The sequence below is a fragment of the Ambystoma mexicanum genome, chromosome 7q, assembly GCF_040938575.1.
Source record: "Ambystoma mexicanum isolate Mex_15411 chromosome 7q, UKY_AmexF1_1, whole genome shotgun sequence".
Taxonomy (NCBI): Eukaryota; Metazoa; Chordata; class Amphibia; order Caudata; family Ambystomatidae; genus Ambystoma; species Ambystoma mexicanum.
In genome coordinates, this window is record NC_090941.1 from 669269800 (window position 1) to 669292803 (window position 23004).

Consider the following 23004-nt stretch of genomic DNA (forward strand, 5'->3'; position numbering starts at 1 on the left):
TGCTTTGCCAAAAGAGCTATATAAATAACCATTTGACCACTAGATTAGATATAGAATTTAGCATGGAGTCCTTGCCTCTCTGCACTGTTGTATCATAACATTGGCATACCATTAGGTAGTAATAGCTCCAGGAAATTGGGACTTTCATTAAACATCAAAAGACAATTCTGCTATCGAATCTCAATATACGCAATACAAATTCATGTATGCTTCACTATATAATTGGCTAGGTTTTAGTGATTTCAACATTTAAATATATACAGGAGAGCTCAAATGGCCAGAAATAATGAAAGGTGTATTCTGTCACATTGCAGAATGCTGCCGCATAGTAATGATTTCCCTACAGTTTTTTCACATGTCGGCTGGATGTTGCATACATTTTACTCCCTTGCGAAGGAGAAAAGTCATTTTTACTCAAAATCACATTTACTCTCAAAGTTTAAAAACAGAGAGTAAAATACTCCCACCTCAAAATCTTATCTGGAGCACTGGGTTTTATTATACCATAGTTTTTTGACGGGCTACTGGCACATGTTCCTCCAATATATTTCTTTTGGACCCACTATACATATCTTTCCTGCCCACAGAAAGCACGGCCTTTGGCCGTGCCCACTGTATATTTTAAAACACTACAGGACACTAGCCATGGTCTTCGGCCGTGTTCACTGTACATGTTCCCCCAATATGTTTCTTTTGGCCCCACTAGGTGGCCACAGCCTTTGATCCCACAAGAAAGGGCCCTCGGCCCTGGCCAGTGAGCACAGCCTTCACCCGTGCCCACTGTATATTTTAAAACACTACATAGCCACTAGCCATCGCCATAGGCTGCACTATGATGTGATATATGGTTTTTGATTACAATGTTGTCTTCAAAGGCAGAATAAACTACTGTATTTTTGTAAGTTGACCGTCTAAATTGAATTATTAAGTATTGCCCTGTGTGGAGTCTCTGTAACCCTAGACCACTCTCACTTTTCCTAACTCTAAGCCTTGACTGCTCATCCACATTAACGTGATTGGGTTTTGACTAACCTCTCAGAGTCTTCCCTGTTCACCATAACTAGGGTGACCTCCTAAAGTCTCCCTCTTTCATCCCCCCATCCCCATGGCTGACTTGAGAAGTTAATTTCAACACTCTTTCATTTGAAAACACAATCCTGTTCAGTCGCTTAGGCATGACGGATTTGTCATCTGTGAACAGCATGTTACTGACGTCCTCCACAAAGTCTCGACAAAGCCGGCAGGGACACTAAGGTGTTACAAACCTGACTTATTTTAATACATTTTTCTTTTTTATTCCAATCTGTTGGCCACCGGAAGCAAGAGACCAATTCTTTGAAACTCTCTACTAGTAATAACAAGAATTTTCACAAATGAATCATTACTCTGGCAAACACTGATCAGATGTACTCCAGACCTTTAGACTTTTTATAGCCTTTAGAACACATCTGGTGTGCGAAACACATGTTGCCTGTGCATCACCACTAAATAAAATAAGTACAAAATAGCTCAGATTTCTGTCTTTCATTAGGACATTCATGATAGACTTATTGATGAAAAGTCTCATCCTGTTATAACAAAGGACAAGAAACCGTGTGTATGATGAGTTATCATTTAAAGCTGGGGTACACTTTCCCACTTGACTATATTTTACAAGTTGTGAGCAGACGTCTCATCACTCAGCTAACATTACCAAGCAGCTCTAACAATAAATGGTCTGCCTTAGCAACACAATCAGGAGGCAGCACAATCCTCCTATTCTGCACGCCTGTCACCATCGCCTGTTTTGCGAGCAACACCCACTTGTTAGCATCATGGATCACAGGTGACAGGATAGAACATAATAGAAACACAATGGTACTGGACTGTTCAGCCGAACAAATTGCAAACTCTGCAGAAAATGTATGGGTGCTTTTTTTCTTTGTTTGACCTCGGGTTACAGCCCCACCACCCAGGTTAGTGTTTCCAGTTATCGAGCCAAGACTCCAAGTCCTAGAATGCAAGGCAAATACATGCACTCTGTAAGCGACAATAGATTTGAATACATTGGATCATTTTGGCATGTACAGTGCACTACTATCTGTGTACTGTAAAAACACGACATTCAGAGCTTTCTGAACATGGTAGATGACTTTGTAGGTAACATTGACCATGTGATGAGCACAGCAGAGATTTCAGATGGGTTTGGTAGTCCTCTTTCTTAATCAGGGCATCGATGATCTCACACAGCCACCAACTAGCAAAGCAAAACATAGTATACAGGAACGTTGGTGTTAAAAACACTGAAACTTTGCGATGGGGCGAGAGTAGATGTGAGAACCGAATACGCTATTGACTTTCATCTGGGCTGGTGATATTTCAGAAGGAGGAAGAAAGAAAACGTTTTGGAGTTTGACCCTTTTAGTGTAAATGTAGTAGGGACGGTTGGCATGTATATAAGGCAGTGCTGGACGTGATATCAGGAGAGGTGTAGTGAAGGTGGCGGTGTAGCTATCGGAGGTGGTAAAATCAAAAGAGCTGGAGGTAGTGATAACCAGTGACCCCATACAGTATACATTTTTTTACCACTTTGTTCATTCTTTTTATTTGTAATTAAAAAGTGCCACTGTTTGCAGAAAGAAAACTAAAAAGCAGCATTGGGGCAATCAAAATGGCGCCGACACAGGAGCGAGTTGGTGTACTCCACAAGAGAAACGGCAGCAGAAAAGCATTCCTTCCTCCTATTGCACCGGTTCTGTGATATCCATCACAAGTACTACTACACGTAATCCCCCCAAGTGACGGGGACATGATTCCAGCCACAGTGACCCAGAACGAGAGACCCCCTCGGCCCAGGATCAGACCTGGCTGACAACGAAGCCCATCTGTGGGGGTGCTGAGTCATGCTTGGGGCACGGCAGACCCCAGCGGACAGGTGAGGTGCCACTGGACAACCAGAAAGCCAGCAGGAGGGGCAAAGCAATGTCCATGAAGCGCGGTGCCTGGTGTACGGGGCTGATCTCCGAACAATATCCAGTGATCCGGAGAGCGGCGTAGTCCTAGCATGCAGAAGGGACGAGGCGGATCGAGAGGTGGCAAAGGAGGGCCCGCTCTCACAAGGAAAGGGTTTGCGAGAAGTCCTGCTGCCAGAGTAGAAGCTGGGGCATGAAGGGTGGATCTGTTTAGGAAACTGAAGGTAGGGCACCCAACGCGCGAGTGAGGATGAGGAGCCGGTGCTCGTGGGCCGCATCCAGAGGCCTGGGTGAGAAGGAGCCCTGACCGATTCGAGGTTGGTGGCGGTCCGACGCAGAGGTGGAGAAAGCGTGCCACGGTCTCTGTAGGGGGTTTGCTAAAGCAGTAACATCTATTTGAAGTGGTTTCTGGGCAGGACAGGGACCCTGCCCAGAAACGCCACCATCAGACTCTGGATGGACGGGGGCTCATCCTGGCGGCACCGTTACCGTGCCTCCGCATACTCTGACCTTTAGGATGGTAGTGCAGCCCTGAAGTGGTGGAGCAGATTTCTAAACCTCCCTCTATGCCTAGGGCCAAGTTGAAGGCAAGTTTTTCTGACCCTGGGAGACTAAGGCAACCTGCCACATTGCTGGAGTCAGGGTGTATCCTTGAAGGGAGGACGCATGAAGATAACAGAGAACCCGGGAGAACAGACCACACTGACACTCTGAATAAAGCTGAGCTACTACAATGCTTAAAGTTCTTCCAAGACAAATTCATGAAATCTTTTCAGGAACAATTTGGCTTGGTTAAGGAGGAACTCCAGCAATCCATTAGGGAGATAAAGGTGGACTTAAACCAAATAGGGCAGAGGACAGACACTAACAAAAGGGCTATTCAGGAGCTATCGGAGGCATCAGCTCTAGTAGGGGGCTACTGGAGAATCTACGCACAACATCTATGAACCTGGAGCTGCAGTGTGAAGACCTTGAGAACTGCTTCAGGCGCTCCAACTTCCGCATACAAAATCTGCCAGAAGAAGTGGGTGACGGGAACCTCCAGTGGATGACATCAAATTAGATTGGGTGCACCGCACAGGTCAGACAAGTATCGGCCCCAATCCCAGACCTCTAGATATCATCACAGCCTTGGCGAGCTACCCTCAGAAAGAAGCTATATTGGCCTGCGGAAGAAGGGCTTGGCCCTCTGCAGGTGAGGGGGTGGAAAACCAGCTAAACCTGGACTTAGCCTTGGCCGCCCTTCAGAAACGCAGGGAGTTGAGCCCTGTGATAAAAAAAACTCACCAAGAGGGAGATACAATCCTGAGGGACCTTCCCTCTTGGTCTACTATTGCACCTCGATGGAGCACATCGCATTACAACAGCAAGGGAGACACTGTCTCTGCTGTACCCAAATGAAGAAGATCTGGACGCCACAACAGAGACCAGCAGGCAAAGGAAATGGAATACCTATGCATTGGAATGGTCACAGAAACTTAAGGGACCTCGGTCATGTGGCGGAAGAGGTTCCTTGAGGAGGGAATCTTCTACATGAGGGTGGAGTGACAGAGGTCCAGCAGCCTCGGCGGCAGGCGGATGGCAATGGGAGATGGGGAGGGTCTTCTCTAGGGGGTGGGATCGTGGAGGGTTTTGAATCTATTGGTAGGCTTTAGGGAGCCCATGTGTTTGTGTTCTAGGTCAATTGGTAGGCTCTGGGCATTAGTTGCTCAGGGAACCTTTTATTGGTCGCACCATGACTCGACTGTTGGTTTGCATGTGCGTTATGTTGCGGCTGGGGAGGGGACGTGTAGTTTAAGGGTGGGGAAAGGGAAGACCAAGGATTACAGTTAGGTGCCCTAAGAAGGGTGACCTAGAGGTTAGAGAAAATGTTCTGAGCGTACCCATGGTAAAAAGAGAAGGCCTTTGGTAGGAGTCTCAAATTACTGATCCTTTCACAAAACATTGGGGGCCTAAACTCCCCTGTTAAGAGGAAAAAGGTTGCACATCACCTTAAGACATCATAAACCAGACATAGTAGCCTTCCAGGAGACACACATTAGGAAAAGAGATAGACTGAGAGGCCTTGCTAGAGCATTCCAGGCTAATACGACCAACAGGACATGCAGGGTTTTGATAGCCCTTAAGGACTTAGACTTAACGTTGTTAAAATGAGGGAGGACAAAGAGGGTCAATTTGTATTGCTTTGCGGGCATCTAGGTCAGATGACACTTACCATTTCATCTCTATATGCCCCTAACGCTGGGCAAAGCGGTTTTGTGATTAGAGTACTGGGCAAATTAGAAGATTTTGCAGAAGGGGAGGTAGTTCTCATGGGGGATTTTAATCTTGTCTGGACGGCAGATCTAGAAAGAAGCAAATCTAGACTAGAGGGTGCAGGGACCGTGTCAAAACGCCTGATGGCAGCTATGGATAGGATGGGCATCAGGGATTCTTGGAGAGTGACACACGGCCAAAAACAGGAATACACCTTTTTCTCTGGGGTCCACCAGACGTTCTCCAGAATCGACTACATCTGGATGACCCCCGTCTTAATGGGCAGGGTAATGGCAACAGACTTAGGGAGCATTACGGTCTCGGAACATGCCCTGGTGCAAGCTAAAATAGACATCATGACCAGGGGTAGCAGACTTTAGAAATAGAACTTCCCCAGGGAGTTTCTCCAAGACCGAGTGATAACTAGTGTGATTAGGGAGAACATTCTTGCCTTTTTTAAGTCAATCCTCCAACAGTACTACATGGGATGCATTCAAGGCAGTGATTAGGGGGGAGCTGATCGCACTAAAGGCACAGAGGATTAAACAGTTGAGGGAGTTGAAACAGGCCCTGGAACAAGAGGTATACAATTGCTGGGTCAGAGCGGGCTCCTTCGAACTAAAAAGGCTGAGAAGGCCCTTCTGGGAACAAAACAGCTATACTACACAGAGGGCAACAGACCAGGGAGGCTGCTGGCCAGGGCCCTTCGGGAACAGCATGCTTTGAGGGTAATAAAGGAGGTGGTGGACATAGAGGGACGGGGGTCACTCAGACAGGGGCTATTCTAAAGACATTTGCATCATTCTACACCACACTATACACTTCCCCTAGCCCCTTCCCCTAGCAGTGAAGCTCAGTCGGACTGCTTAAACACTGTATCCCTCCCACAGAGAGCGGCAGACGACAATATAATGTTGGAAGCCGAGATCTCCCAACAGGAAGTAGTCAACGGGATACACATCTAGCCACTGCACAAATCTCCAGGTTTGGCTGGCTTTCTAGACACCATTTAAACAAAAAATTCAAAACAACACTGGCTCCCATCATGGCCATATTATGTAACTCATTTCGAAAACAAGGAGGCATTACTTCCTCAATGGAGGAGGCCAACATTTTATGATCCCCAAACCATGCAAAGATCCCTCCAAATATGGGTCATATCGACCCATAGCACCGGACAACATAGACGCTAAAATCTGCACTCAAAGTTTAGCAAATAGATTGCACGGCTTATTGCCGGGATTTATAGGGGAGGACCAAGCAGGCTACGTGAGCGGCCGACAAACGTTCGATGATATTCACAGGATCTCCCACATCATTGAGAAATTCTGCAAAACAAATATGCCAGTGATTTTGCTCTCTTGATGCCGAAAAGGCCTTGGAATGGTCATTTCTCTTCACCACAATGGGACGGATGGGGTTCGGAACAGGTTTTTTACAACTGGTAAAGGCTCACTACATGGCACCTTCAGCCCGGGTTGGTAATCAGTGAATCCCTGTTGGAGAGGACTGAGCTTCAAAGAGGTAAAACATATGGTTGTCCCCTTTTCCCTTTATTGTTAGCAATTTTCTTGGAGCCTCTGTTGATTTGCCTGAAGGAAGTGTGGGGAATAAAGGGCATACCTTTCAGCAGGATTAAACGCAATAATATGGCATTTGCAGACAACATGCTAAAATTAACAGGCAACTTTGTATGGAGGGGCAAGAGGACTAGGGTGTTGCGTACAGTACCAATTACCTAAGCATAAAGGGGGTCTAGCCTTCCTAAATTTTAAAGCATACTACGAGGCTGCCCAAATCAGAGTCATTAAGGAATGGTTCTGCCCAGATGCCACTAAACCATGGGTTAAAATGGATAGGGCAGTGGTGGGATCCCCACTGAACGAGGTGTTATGGTTTTCCAAAGGGAAGGGACCACAAAACATGTATCTCAGCCAGGTTACTGGAGTTGTGGGTGACACCTGGGACGGTCTGGTCAAAAGATACCATCCATCTACTTTCCCCTCACCATTCACACCTTTGTTTTTTCGAAACCCGCAATTTACACCGTGGTGTGAAGATCGTTAATTTGTCAGATGGGAAATGGCTGGGTGTAAACTGGTGTGAGATCTTTTTGACAGGTCATCTTTATGCTCCTTGTTCCAGCTAACAGAGGGGGAGCGACATAGATACAATCAACTCGGGCATTTGGTCTCTAAGGCAGCAGCAATTGGGGATTTCACTATTTTGAAAAACATATATTTTAACTAATTTGGGCTCTAAGCATCTCGTTTCGTCTCTTTATCGCTGGATGTGCACTACAGTATATCACTAAGTGGGAGTCCATCGTTCAGGCGAAGGTAGATGAGGAGCAGTGGGAGGAGCTATGGAAATGCATTCCAAAATTCTCTAACGCCATCCAAATTAGAGAAATCTGGTACAAAATGATGGTACAATGGCACTACAAGCCATGAACACCAGTACACCGCCTAGCTGTTGGGAAGGAATGTGGGGCACAGGGGGACTGGCAACCCATTTGGTGGTCCTGTTCGAAGATCCGTGAGTTTTGAGTGACAGTAGGGAACACACTGCAAAAGGTACAAGGGTTCCCGGTGCTGAACACTGTCTCCATTTACCTTCTACACTGTTTACTGATTGTACAATCCATGGTGTCTTTACAATATGTGTTCTCTAGAGATGACTCTGATGAATGGATTACAATGTTCAACTGATATCACGTATTATGATGCATGCGTTTATTGAAAATATGTTGTATTCTGGTATACAGTGGGGAATTTATCCAACCAGTAATTGGTTAAGACATGATATTAACCAAGATGAGCTGGCCCTGAGGAAAGATACTTATCCGAAATGCATAGGCCAACTAGAGCTCATGTGATGCATCTGCTAGACCAGTGACCTATAACTGTGTAGCACCAATGTGAAAACGAATAAACTTCAAATTCAAAAACTCAAAGAAATTGTTTGAAGATTTACTACTTATAAAGACGCAGTTAAGTAATTATACCACATCGTGGTAACAGGGAGTGCAGCCCGCACCGCTGGCTTCATGGCCTTGGTCCTCATTTTTGCTCCATTTACCTTCTAGCAATATGGTTCCGAGAGCACCGACAGCTCCCGAAGGGGGACAGAAAAGCAGTGGTGATCCTCCTGGCAGTGGCGTGGCTTCTCATTGCAAAAAATTGGAAGAGTATCACCACACCTACTATCACGACTGGGTGCGTAACTATGTGAATTTGTCGCCCTTGAGTGGATATCCTATTCACTTAGGAATTACCTGGCTTGCTATAGGCAAGAGTGGGCGAAGTTATTGTCTTTCCTAAAGGACGATTATGTTCAGCAATGGTGCTCTTAAAGACTTCACCTTCTAGACCTTGGAGGAGTGTGACTGTACACCTGATATGTAATATGGGTAGACAGTGTGAAATCCTTGAAGGAGAGAGGGGATGGTGAGTGAGGGGGGAAAACATGTTACTAAAACAAACGGGTTCTGGTTTTGGGTGTTGGTAGATGTTGGATTCAACCCAGCTCTCACTGATTCTCTTTATTCTGAGGCAAGTGTTTTAACAACTTCACTGCCTACACTGTAAAGCCAGAGGAAGCGTAGATCAGAGCGGAAACGTAATGTGCTTGGCTGTGCCAAAACCTTGCACTTGAGCACTATGGATTCCGACTTGCGCCACACCATGGAGAAAATGGGATGGTGCTGTTCGTTTCTCTTTCAGTTTGGGGGTTAAACAGAAGATGTAGCATTGAGATTACCTAGCAAGTGCATGCTCAGACAGTAACTAAGGAAACATCCACAGTAAGAGAGCTCGTTCTGCCTCATGAATAGACCCACTAAGGGGTCCTTTCCAATGGGGGAATGATGAAATGACATAGGATGACAATTTTAGGAAAAAGGGTAGTGCCAGATTGTTCACAGGAAATGCCACCCTTGGCATCAATCTGACTAGGAATGAATGCCCTGGGGGGTAGACTACCTAATTCTCTAAATAAGTTCAAGTCTACGACTTTCAGGTATCTGTACTGTGGTCAGTGACAAAAGGAGCCATCAGTGTGGGCCCTGTTAACTTAGAGTATGTCGCGGTAGTTTAACTATGTTCTTTAAGTCCCGATTGCATGCCAGGGTGAGTCCATAATAAATGACCCTTTGTTATGATAATTCATAATGGGCCATTCACAGTGGAATAACGGACCTGAAGTCTTACCTGGCAGTGCTCTCAGAAATCGCTGATAATCCCAAACTGTTAAATAGATACTATAGGAATAGGGTCTGGATGCAGGACCGTGTTCTTAGTTTTAAACAGCGATAATATCTAGGCTCAGGCCTGCTGTGCAGTCATCTCCTGCTCACTGAAAATGATGACAGGATGCAGCCGGTCATTGTGGCCTCCCAGAGCCTGCAACGTGTGGGTTTTCACATAGAAAGACATCGGGGGCCTGGCGTAACCATAAGAAACATAAGGTACCTCAGGGGGCACATCCAGTATTTGCGTTCTTGAGCTCATCAAGGAAAAATTGCAGATTTGGGGGGGGGGGAATTGCAGCGACACGATTACAGAGCCACACACTGTTCATTGTTTTTGTGACGGGAGAGTGTAAATAAGAAGGGTGGCGTGAGCAAAAAAAGCTTTATGCTGCGTTCAAACATGTGGGTGCAGGGGGATGGGGAAAAAGCGAGAAGCCGCTGCATGGATGCATTTAAAATGAAAAAGAATGTGATATTTAATGGAGGAGAAACTTGTGACAGGAAGAGCATTCCCTTTATTGAAATATTGGAAAATACGGGTAAGGAACATAGAGCAGACAGTTATGTCAGGTAGGTCAGCAGTGGAGGGAGAGAGAGAAAGCAGCGGAGAAGAGGAACGCTTTGAGCTGCTTGCAGATCTTCAGGTAGTTTGGCACACGTTTGAGGGGCAGGGAGGCACCTGCAGAGGGGAGAGATCTACCCCCCACTCTTTACCTAGAGAAGCGTCTAACCCTTAGAGAGTTAGAGGTAGCTGAGCGAAGGGCTCTAGAAGGAAGGTATTTTGAAAGAGAGTTTGATGTAGTGCAGGCACTGCCCCCAGAAAGCCTTGTGGACAATGCAAAGGGCCTTGAACTTGATCCTTTCAGCCACCATAGCCAATGGAGACATTTCACGGCTGGAGACATATGGTCCCTGGGCTTGAGGCCAATGATAAATCTTGCAGTCCTGTTCTGGATTAGTTGCAGAGGGTGGAAAGTAGAGGATTAGCACATGGAGATCGTAATTGACCTCCTCTCAGCCAATCAGAATGTTTCGAGTGCAGTCAATAACTACTGGTATTGACTGCATTCTGAACATTTGGGCTTTAGAAGCAGATAAAGGAAACAAATTCAATTTTCTGGCAAGATTATTTTCAACAAGACACTTTCTCTCTGGAAAGATTTTTTTGGGCTACAACATGCTAGTTAACACACTGACGAGAAAGGAACTACTTCCTCTTTCTTATAGAAGAAACCGTGTACTTTTGCGTGACTCTCCATGCATGCTCATGTTAAACCTGTTCCATTTTAACCGAATTGTAATTCAAATGTTTGTTAGGGAGAATTCTCTGTTTAGGCTGAATTTCCTAACCTAGTGAGTCCCCCAGCAGCTTTGCTGGATTTCTGGAGTTTGTTTTTTTCTCCTGCCAAGAGTGAGACTCTTTTTTTCTCCCACTCTTGGACATGATTTATGGTGTTCCTTTGACTGTTAATGTGTTTTATGAGCTATGGGGTCCTTTACTCCATAGGGTCTCATGTGTTTTTACTATGTGTGTTACACAGCAGCCTCCGTGCAGTGACACAGGGGTGTCATAGTGACACCCCACCATAGACTCCATACCCTGGGACTGACTACTGTCTCCCAGGGCATGTAAAGTCACCATTGGCTTTACTAGTCCCAAATTATTAACAGAAACCAGTACAAACCATCATATTGTGGACGTACTGGTCGGGGCAATTCGATTGCCCTGGGGTCTGTTAGTCGAGGGGGCACGTCTCCATCCCCCCTGATAGAGTTTTGGCTGGTGGCAGTGGATACTACTTTTTATATTCGACCGCGAATATATCCCTATGGGATTTTCCCATTGTTCGAGGCTACCAACTTTAATTATTTAATTCTCATAGCCTCCAACATACAGCCGGTTTATTTATTTAATATTAATTCGCCGGTTGGTATTTTTTGCCAGGACTCGATGCTAAAATGGCGTTTGTGTTCTCTTCTGTGACTCCAACCCAAGTCGAGCCCTTTGTTCCACTTTTTGGCGGGCTTCTCCACAGAAGCCTCTAAAAGTGGTGCCACTCTGTCTGGGTACCACAGGGGGTGTGGGAGGGGGTTTAGGCACCCTGGACTGAGTTACCTTGGTAACTCAAGTCGCACTCTTGTGTGATTGGCACAAGTGGTGAGCCGGCCGGCTCACCACTTAGCAGGTTTGATTGACAGCTAGGCTGAGTGAACGGGGGTGTGCTGCATAAAAGCAGGGCTTTGGGGACTGGAACTTCAGAAGTCGCCACAGGACCTGAGAATCCGACGAGCGATAAGCTGAGCCGACCTACTACGACGACACCACCGGTGGAGCCCTGTGGAACCGACTCGCCACTTCCCGACGACAGAGAAGATCTCCCGGCTGGAGAGGCTTCTTCCCCTGACTGGTGGGCACAACCAGTTTACCTTCTTCTCTTCCCACCCCAGACCGGCTTGTGGTCGAATTGCCCATGCCAAGCACCCCGGCAACCGGATAGCCACTTACCACTGGACCGCGAATCAAAGGGCCGCTCCTTTTACCTGAGAAACTCCGCGGCTGGTTCCTTCCCTGGCAGTGCAACAGACTCCTGTCTTCCTCCCCAACGAGATCCTCTCTTCCCCCAGACTGAGCACCGACTTGCATCCGCTGCCAGGAACAACTGCCCCCGTTGGAGGATTCTCACCACTTTAAGGTACCGTGTCCGCCAGGCCTCCCTTTCTAAAGATTGCTGCAAGGTAATAATTACCCCTTAACCTTCTAGACTGGGCTGGCCGCCTGACCTCCTAACAGGTCCCTTTCTTTAATGCAACTCTTTTTGAACCGTTTCAAAACTTTTGTGCACTGCGACCGTGTGACCTTGGACACATTTTGTTTGATCCTCTTAAAGTGGATCCAGCCTACTGAACTCTAACTTCACGGTTTTACTTTGCCTTCCTCTCTTGTTGTGTTCTTGTAAAAGTGTTGTGACCTGTTTCAATTTATTCTCTGCATTTCTCTCCCTTTTAAAACGAATTATTAGAGTGCCATCTGCGTTAAGCGCTCACCGCTGTCTGAAAATAATAAGAAATCGTTCTCGTCTTCTCGTGGAGACAGGCTCCCTTTCCAATGCACGGACGGTGCACAATAAGGTAATAAATCAACTACTGGAACATATGTCCAAATAAACTGTAAAAAGGAACCTGGCCGCACGCAGCAAAAGCAAGATCAGCTTCTAATATACAAATAGCAGCAACCAACCTGTATGAACATCAGAGATGTCCATTGTATACTACCTCTGAGAGTTTTACTTAGGAACACCATATAAGACGTCGAGCTAGCTATAGCCAAAGTAAGACGGCATCCAAAGACACACAAACAGAAGACGCATATGTATGTGTTTGTGTGCTAATGGGGAACAAGATTGATCTACCACTAAGTAATTGTTGTCCTGAAGATGGCCCGATACTTACTGTTGTGACCACCGTTGACATAAGTGGTACACTATAATGGGCCGAAACATATGTCGACTGCCTAAGGAAAATCTAATGTCTTTTTCCAATGTCTAAATTGCATACATTGATCAATTGTTATGCACAAGTTTTTTCCTCAGTTTTAGAACTCCCCTGTTAGAATATATGAATGATGACTGAATGGTATGATTGATAATCATGTCTGAAATGTTTTTTAAGATATTTTTATGACTATTAAAGAGATAGATATTTTGTAATAAATTGCAGTTGCTGCGCAATTTCTCTCAACTAAGAGATTACCTAAGTGAATGTAATACACAGGTTGCCCTGAACCCTGACCTGGGATCCATATAAGACTAAAAGAGAGGGGTAGTCAATCTGTATTTCATAATTTTCCTTCACAGATCGTCCCTTCCTTCAGATTAGACCCCCCGTCAACAAAAAATAGGGATTACCCTTTATTCTAACCTGAAAATAAGTGGGGCTTTACTTAAGACTTGTCTAATATTCTTCTAAGGGAGTGTATATCTTTTAATGACCGTGTTTTTGAATTGCTTACTATTAGTGCCTGTGTGTTTTTCTAGATGTGGTTTTAAATAAATAATTATATCTCTTTTACACCAAGCCCTGGTCATTGTTTACTTGTTCTACTGTGTTCTTTTGGCCTATTGTGAATACTCTGTATACTGCCTATCTCTTCTTGAGGGAAGTCTGACTGCTCAGCCACAGCTACCAAGTGAATCTGTGTGGTACAGACTGCTACCCAGTGAGTTTACTGCCAAACACCTGTAGTCTTAAATCTTTTGCAGTGGTCCCAGAGGGAACTGCACAGGTTTCTGCCTAACAGTTTCTTATGAAGACAAACATGTTCTTTAAATACTACAACATAAAAACCACAAATAAAATGTACAACCTCATTTATTCTTTTTGCTTCGCTCACTCTTACAGTAAAATGTTTTACTTCACCCCCAACACTCCAAAACATGTATTGCTACTGCCACCAGTGCTAATAGCCTTCTAGACCTCGGGAGGGGAGTCATTATCGCTTGGGACAATGTCCCGTCCCCAAGAATTTTAGGCTATCTAATATTATCACTCACTAGCTCTCAAATAAGCGAGCTTTAATCAAAGGTTTTCTAAATAAAGTAAACATTTTATTATTTTTTATTTTGTTGCAGGCTGTTCTTGAGCAAATTATTGACACTATGCCTGGAAGGGCTGTTTGCGTGTACAAACCAAAATTGATTAAAGATGGAAAAGCCGGCATGTGTGTTTTGAGGCCTCTGTCAGAAAAAGAAGTGCACGAGTACAAGAAGAACCAGCAGAAAGTGCAAGACTGCAGCGACATTTCAAACCAGGAAAGTGGCCAGACTGAGACACTGCAGCCAAGTGCACCACCTCAGCGATGATATGCAATAAAGGAGAGCAAATGAACCAAAATGTGTGTTGCTTCATCTGGCGGAATGAATTTGGTGCCTTTTGGGTGTTTTCTCATTCTGTAAACATATCACTTAACACTGTCATTTAGTCCTCTCTAAACATTGCTTCGTTTTGGCAAATGAGTCATAATTGAGAATTTGGGTTTAAGAGCTGATTAATATTTCACTGAATAGACTTGTTTGTTATGATGGCTTTGAAAGTCCTTTAGAGAAAAATGTATTTTGTATCCGCAATCAAGGGGTCCGCCCATTAGAGTCGCCACTTATGCCAGTAGTCTTCTAGAAAACACGCCTCTGGCATACAGCTTTTCTCTCTATTACTTGTGTCCGCATTTCTAGTCTCATTCATAACCGAATGGTCACATTGTCACAGTGAATTGGAACATTTGGCAGAGGATTGGCTGAAACCTCTTGGGTAAAAGTATTGTGTAGTAGGTAAAGGCAATATTGTCCAAATAAGTCATTAAATATACTACACGTGCTGCTCACAGGGAACAAATTAACCCTTTTTTGAAAAGGTAGGTATTTAGGAGCTTTCTTATCCCTTTATGCCAAGGCCTCAGTCTTCGGTAGCAAAGGCCTGAAAATTGTAAGGCCTCACCCAGAGACATTACCACCTCCTATCACCTTACATTTCCTCCAGGATGTTCCAAAGGTATCGATTATTTGGCATAGCAGGAGAATCCACTTGCAAAACAGAGTAGCAGGCACACATTCATGGACAGTGATTAGAGTCTTGATGATAATCCCAAAATGTACAGTTTTCTACTGAATTACACGTTTTTCCAACAAAGGGATCAGCTGGCGCCATGCTTTCTGGGCAAATTGTAATAGTCTTATGGTGGTGGTGCTTTAACTGCTGTCTAGGTATTGTTGTTCACAAAATTAAGGCCCCAACTGTTGCAAAATGATTGGAGATGGAAAGCAAAGTGACATCTGTAATAGACAGAGCTGAAGCTAAAAACTGCCTTGTTTAGAATCAACTATAGCAGTATAAGCTTCTGATCTTGTCTGCCTGAGGAAAGGTGTCCTGAAAGCACTGCAGGAACAATGCCCTGCGCCTTTTGCCTCAAAATATTTCCTCATTAGGAACTAGGTATCTTAGGAAGTGTTCACTTGCTTTACTAGTCAGGCATGTTGCAGTTCAATGGCTCACTACACATCTAACTACTCACTGCGAAGTTAAAGTATAAACCAAACCACTTTGTGCATGAGAAAATGGTTGCTATTTAACTTCCTCAAAGAAGCTTGCAATCTTTAACTGGACTCTGTTCTTCAATTAGACTATAGATAAGTATTTTTAGTTTTTGTTGTTGTGTTTCAGTTTTTCTTGTGTGCTATCTAATGAGGTCTCCTGTTTTTTTAATCTTTACAGGGAGTTCTTGGGGGACTGTGGCTGCCAGGGGAGCAACTGTGATGCAACCCCTAAAGGCTGTATAAGGGGGATGCCCCAGAGCTCCCCAGAACTAGCTTGGGTGATTCTAGGAGTTATCCTTTGTCAAAGTTGCTAAAACAACATCATATTAGTAAGGAGAGTCCGCCTACTCCCTTGAGCTCACAGTCCAGACAAGCATTCAAAGGGTGAAAACCCTGAGAAAAGTGGCACCAGAAGCCTGGTTTGTCCTTCCCAGAACAAGCGGTTCCTTTGAAAATGTACTCTGCGCCTGCCCACGGTTCCATGCACAGAGTATGAACAAGCTCTGGCAAGGGCTACAACTTGGAGCTAAAGTGAAAAAAGTTGATCAGAAGAAGCCCAGGCAGCAAACCTTCGTGCTCCATGTAGAGCCGCTGCATGCAGGAAACAAAACTCACAAAGGCATAGGAAAGCTGTGGTGCCGGGTCCGTAGGCTGCCATGATGGCACCACTTGATGCCAACATGGGCAAGTCTCTTATAATCTCGGGCCATGGGGGCTGAGGCACCGGCCATATCCTCTAGAAAAAAAAACGAGCAACACATGCAGACTAAGGAGATCACGGGCCACACAATTGAAGCGAATGTGCAATCATTATAGAGAGGCCTATCATGAAGTATAACCCTGTTGCGTAAACGGGTCCACAATCGCTGTCAGCACCTCTATAAAAACAGACGGAAGCCTCCAGACAATGTGATAGGACAGTGTTCAAGCGAGAGGGGTGTTCTAGTGAGTAGTGAGGGAAGGAGCATTTGAAGAAGAGAACCTGTGTCAGCCAAGAAGACCAATCAGTTGCAGGGAGAAGGAGCATCTGCACACCTAAACATGCCTTGGGCCACCCCAGATGGCCAATTAGGAACAGGGAGACCGAGAAACAGGAGGCTGGATCAGTTTAGCCAGAATTTAAGAGAAGCCAGTTTGAAGGGACAGGCAAGATTAGGAGACCTACTGAAAATCTGGTTAAAAAGACTGGCCTGGGCAACACCTTGAGGAACGTATTCAAAGTGATGCCAGCTGCAGTCTCTTGCCCAGACTCTGGTGGCAACTAACTTTGAGACACCCACCTCAAGTGGTGACGTTTTCCCAACCTTTGAAGGTGCACATGGGGGCGGGGGTGGAATCTGGCCTAGATGGGGCGGGGGGATAGCAGTAAATTAACACTCAGAGCACAAGGCTTATCCATATCAGCTGTGAGACAGTCAACTCATCATACAGACAAGGCAAAGGCTGATTTGTTTCCCCTTCCACTCACTGTTCCGCTTAGAATTGTTCCCTTTTGATTGAATGCCTCTCCTGTAGGCTTCACACCTAACCTTGCCCTGAAGCTCGGGAGAACAAAATTTGATCCTGGATAATGACTGGCTAGGAGGGGACATCCTACAAAATCCAGGGGACTGTTAACCCTTCCTTGATAACAGAACTCTCAAAGCAATGGTCTAGTGGCAAAGAGATTCCCATGTTCTTAATGGTAGGGTCCCTATGAGAAATCATTTTTCCTGTGGACACTAAAACAGGCACTAAATGTGCCTATCATCTTTGTTAATCCCCATCTTTACCTTTCCATCTGAACCTCAGAATAAACCTGCTTAAAATCACAGACGTTGTTCAATTGTTCAGTTTGTCACTCCTCCTGACTGTGTGCGCGCGCACACACACACGATAAATAGAGGAGAGGATAAACTGAGAAGTGGGAGACGAGGTGGAGTATATGACCCTGCAGCATAATGCTCGTAGGCAGACATGAGGGGGAAAGGGTTGAACCTAAGTAATGGAAGAAAATTGTGGATATTTGATGTGTGCAGATTGTGGAATAGGTTGGAACCGTTAAAAAAGGCTAAGCTGGCGGAAGAGCAGTGACAGCTCAGTTGTGCTTGGCTCAGATATTTATCTTACTTACGGCGGGCAAGTGAGAACATTTGAAGTAAGTTTCATTATATGAAAAGATGTACATATACAAGCTGGTAACCCGAGGTCTCTGATATGGCCTTACTCAATCGCTTATCCTTCTGTACATGTTATATCCTAGAGCTTTTATAGTGTGACAAATCACCACTGTAGGTGTCTCAGAGCACCTAGGCTTGTCCGAGGCTTGACGAATTGTCTCTGCCAGGATTTCCATGTCTGATCTGTGAAAGAAAGAGGTGATTCAGATGGAGTAGGCGGACTGAGGGTTGGGAAGAGCAAGGGTGAGTCATCCGGGTGGAGAGTGTTTGAAGAAACATGTTGGTCCTGTTACACATAGGCTTTATGTAAATGTTTTATAATAGTGGCATGTTTTAAGTGGTACCAATAAGCATGATGGCAGATTATCATAACTATTCCTCAACATGAGATGGTGCATTGGGTGTGTGTAGTCCCATGATGTGCACAGGCAGTCCGTATAGATAAGAAAAATCAATTTATATATCTTAATTGTTCCAGAGGGCTAAAGTCCTAAATCTTTTTTCGGCACTGCTGAACCTGGGTAACTGGGGAAGGTCTAGTAGAACGATTTGGTCAGTCACAGGAGGTGGTCAAGCTGAGGGACATGAAAGTGGATACTAGGTTTTCCGGTTGTAGAATCAGCCTCTTTAGCACTACTGCACAATAATCATTTTTTTGTAAAGTGTTTAAAGGACAGATTCAAATAACTACTTCAGCAAGAAAGAGACTTGTCGTTTTCAAAAGACTGTGACAATGTAATTTACTATAACTTTGTACAAATCTAAATACAAATTTGAAATTGTAGATTTTCTTACCTGCAGACGAGGCATTAGTGGCTGCTCATGTGGGTCTGCCTTTTTGCCCATGGGATAAGGGGTTCTTGATCAGTGTGATAAAATCATTACTATTAAATAGTGTATTATTAAATGAAATTTCACGAAATTCAGGTAACTCCTGAAACACCCTCAAAGCTTGGGAAGAGTCACTCGCATGTTCTGTCTCTTTGAAGTTAATGAGTTCACATGGAGAAATGGGGAGCCTTCACATATACATGAAATGGATGGTACTTTCTCCGTCATGTCCGGATGTTTTTGAAGTGCTTCAAAACATTGGATAATATAGGTTCTAATTGGGAAGAATTATTGTTCAAGCCTAATAGGGTGTACAATTAAGGTAAAGCAATGGGATTGGTGGCAACCGAATGAAAACATTGTGAAATACAGAATGTATGATCATTATAAACAGACTGTAAACCAGATGAATACCTTCCGAGCATATCTGAGAATGTTTCCTGACGAATCAGAATGATTTACCTCAGATTCAGATTTAATATGCTCTGTACATTGGATATCATGGAGCCTCGTAGAAGGAATTGAGCCAAGAAATAGTGTGTTGTCTTTGTAATCTTAGTAAAGAAACATGGAAGCACCTTATTCTTGAGTGTCCTGGTACTGAGTTGGCTTGGAATTTGGAGTTTAGACTACCCCTACCGTCCTATTCCTTTACCTTCTCCTCTTCCATACTTGTTGCTAAGTAAATGATAAATGTTTTGTATATGTACATTTTGTGTGGGGGGGCACCCCTCTTCTCATTGCTTTTGGCTGCAAAGGTTTTATATCATGAGCCTCCTGGCGTGCCCCTGATGCCTCGCGGGTGGTTTTCCTGTTGTGCCTTGGGGCGCGCAACACTGTTATGGGTTTGGCCTCCCTGTCCCTGTATTCACTAGTATGCGTCTGCTCTGTGGGGACCCTCTTCCCTTAAGCTAGTTGTGGTGGGGGTTATGGCTTCATTCTGTCCCTCTGTGCCCCTCGTTGCACCTTCTTCACACACGGGTGAGGTCCGCTATAGCAGCGCCTCCACAGATTTCCCATCCATTCCTTCCTGTCCGTTTAATGGGCGCCGAAGACCCTCCGGTCTCCTCCTTTGCCGTTGTGCCTCCTGGGGGTTGACCCTCGTGGTGTCTCACTGCTGGGTGCTTGATGGAGCTCCCTCCTCTGTGTGGGTGCAGCTAGTGCCTCCATTTACCCAGGCGTTTATCTGGCGCTCCTCCTGGTGCGTCTCTGTTTCCCTTTCCCCGGGCTTGCGGGCAGGATTTGTACGCCTCCTGCCTTTCGTTGTCGGACGCTTCCGGCTCAATGCTCCTGCGGTCTGGGTAATGGGCTGCGTTTGCTACCCGCTAACCTTGTCCTCAACCATCCACTACCTTTAATGTTGAGCACGGGTTGTCCTGCGCTTTGTCCGGAGTTGGTGTCCTGTCCCTCACTGTGTTGTGCAGTGGCTGCCGTCCCACGTTTCTTCTGCATTCTGTCCGGGCGGTACCTGGGAGCTGTGCCACCCCATTCCGCCGTCGTGTTCCTTTATTTATGGCGCGTCAAGGGCTGGATGCGCTCCTCCTTGGATACCCCTTTGGTTGTCTTTAGGGGGGGGTGCTCCTGACCACAAATATTGCTATATTTCCACCTTCTTTTTGGCCCTGTGGGGAGAGGCACTTATAACAGTCCTCTACCCACGGTGGGCAACTTGGATCTCTATTATTTTGTTTTTACACAGACACCCGTAGAAAGGGTGCTCAGCCAATGAGGTGGCTGGAAAAGCATGCAAGAACACACTGGGCCTCATTATTAGCATGGCAGTCTGGGAGCTACGGTACCGGTAAGCATGCCGGTACCGTAGTTCCCGGACTGCCATACTACGAGCTGTGCTCGTGGGTGCCTGTCAGCCCGCCATGTGTGACCTGGCGGGCAGAGCAGCACCAGCGAGCACAGCACGTCGGATGCACCGCCACCATTCATAATGGTGCCGGTGCATCCGACGTCCCATTCCCATTCAGCCCTATGGGGCGGAATGGGTATGGGGAGTCCCTTATTGCCGGCACCCGCAAATGGGCATTTACTGGGTCCGTCGAACTCGGCATGACCCGGTTCTTGCCCATTCGGGGGTGCCGGTAAAAAGTCAACTCCGGCGGCAGCCATGCCGGTTCTGCCAGCACAGCTACCGCCGAAGTTGTAATGAGGCCCACTGTGTACTGCCTGCATTTTCCAGCCACCAGAGGCGCTTCCGAGGATGGCACTATCTTGGTTGTGGGGAGACACCAGGGAGCCTCTTCCTGGTGCCTCCCCACACTCCCCGCATCCCTTCCTTCCCCCCTTACCTTCCAGACCGAAGTGTTGTCCTTAAGTCCTGGGAACTACTTCCAGACTGCGCTGCCGCCCGTACACGCCCCCAGACGCGGGGTATGATATGATATGGCATTTGTAACACACTTATACGCAAGTGTTTCAAGGTGATGGCTACAGTAATGCTTTTTTCATTTTTTTTATCATGTCCCAAAGACAGACCATTTAAGGGAATGTCACTGTGGAATGTGCTCACAGCACCAGTAGGAGTGGTGGGAGCTAGTCATACATTAGTGTCAGGACTGCGCTTGCGACCCTAATGTATGCAATGAGGCTTGCTTGTGCATCTTTTGAACTGCTGTCCAGCACTCCTGCATGTGCAGTTCACCTTTGAGAATAATTTGACCTGCACATTTTTAAAAATAACCAATAAAAAAAAGTGATTCATTTTTATGAATGTGATCTTTTCCCTTTAAACTGGGATCATCACAGACTCCCATCAAGTAGCAACATGTCCACTTCCTGTTTAATTAATTTAGGCACTGGCAATCACTGGTTCCACTTCACCCTCAGTCTTTCAAGGATTTGAGACCACTTCTGTGTTTTTGTATCCTGCCAATCAATGAATCCATTCCCTTCTCAGTGTAGTCACAGACTTGGGAACAAATAGTTGTACTTTACTTTCAGTTTGTCGAAGATTCAGGAACAAACGTTCTCGATCTGTCTGCCACAGATTTGCAACCAGTGGTAAGTTCCTCCTTCTGGCATTCTCAATTGCTCTTTCTAGAATTTTGGATAAGTGCTTCTTTACCTTACGTTTGCAACCAGTGATTTAATTGTTCTTGCAGCCTTCTCCTTGGTAGTACTTTGTTGGCAATATGTATTCAAATTGTGGGCTTTGGAAGTTGTTTAACATAGGTTCTCTAAACAGATAGCTTTGAACATGTTTTTTCTAAAGAAGCCCTTAGCCTGCAAAAGCACAGAATGTCCTTATTAGGATTCAACTGTTCACACATGCTTTCGAGGCAAGGCCCACTGTGTTATATTAGCCAAGGAGCAGCTGCCTGAAGTAAGGTGAAACCCTGGCTGGAGTTCAATTTTAGCCCTGAGTCAATGGCCTGTTGCAAAACTATATGGGCTGTAAATGTAGAAAGATGTGCCACTTGTCAACAGAGAGACAGAGAGAATAGGAGACTCAGATGGTCGTTTGTAAACCATGCTGGGCACACTTAAAGGAGAATAAACCTGTCTCTCTGAGCTTTAAACCAACATTCTGTTCTGGTGTTTCATTTTGCCTTAAAGTTATTTTCTGAACACGGGTGGGTATACTAAGAAGTATTTTCCCACAATTAGCATCACCGGATGGGACCTCATTGCAGTTAAGATCCAGTTGGTCTAAATGTGCCACGGTCGGAGAGCAGGCAAAGGGTGAGAGTCGGGTGTGGGGTGTGTGGTTATTTGGACAAGAGTTTTCCAGCAGCCACACCTTCACTCACCAGCTGACCTCTTCGACACGTTGATCTCTGCAACTGAGGGAGGCCCTTCTGTGAGAGGAAAAGGGATTTACATTCCTGGTGAAGCATTGGCACAGAATACTGCAGAAAAAGGGGTGAGACCGTGCCAGAATAATGTTGTATGGTCTGATGTTATAAAAATCAAATGTATTTTCTATGGGAGCATACTGTTAATGAACCAAAGAGAAATACACTTGAAAATATAATGTGTTTTCTATAGGCAGCATACTGTTAATGAACAATAGGGAAATACAGTGGGTGTACACAGGTTGAATCCATGGTAGAGATGAATCAAGAAATAAGCATGTAGATTGCATTGATCGTGGGTGCTGCAAGGAAGGCATGGTATCAAAGCAAGAAAGACACAAGTGATCACAGTTGAAGGGTGTTTATTAAACTATAAAACGGGTGAGATAAACGCCTAATCCAACCCTAAATCTAAGATGGGAGCAAGCTACGAACATCAAATAATAATACAGTCCTAGTGGAGTCTAGTCAAATAAAAAGGGCCTATACTAAAAAAAACTATTGCCAATCCTTACCACTATGCTACAAAATAGTGTGGGGGTAATGTTTCACAAGAAAAGAAAGAATTGTTCACCAAATGATAAGTCAGGATGTTATGGCCGGGGTCTCCCTTCTCCACATTTTTAGCACTGGAAAAAGGCTGGACTCTTGAGAACAGCACAC

At 45.3% G+C, this 23004-nt stretch overlaps 1 protein-coding gene across 1 annotated transcript in view; it reads left to right on the forward strand.

Moving 5' to 3' along the window:
- Positions 1-14349, forward strand: part of MTIF3 (mitochondrial translational initiation factor 3) — a 116338-nt gene extending 101989 nt beyond the window's left edge. Inside the window, exon 5 of the mRNA XM_069639057.1 lies at positions 14088-14349. Within this exon, the coding sequence (XP_069495158.1) occupies positions 14088-14318 (231 nt within the window). The 3' untranslated portion in view covers positions 14319-14349. The remainder of the gene's footprint in view (positions 1-14087) is intronic.
- The last annotated feature ends 8655 nt before the right edge of the window (positions 14350-23004 follow it).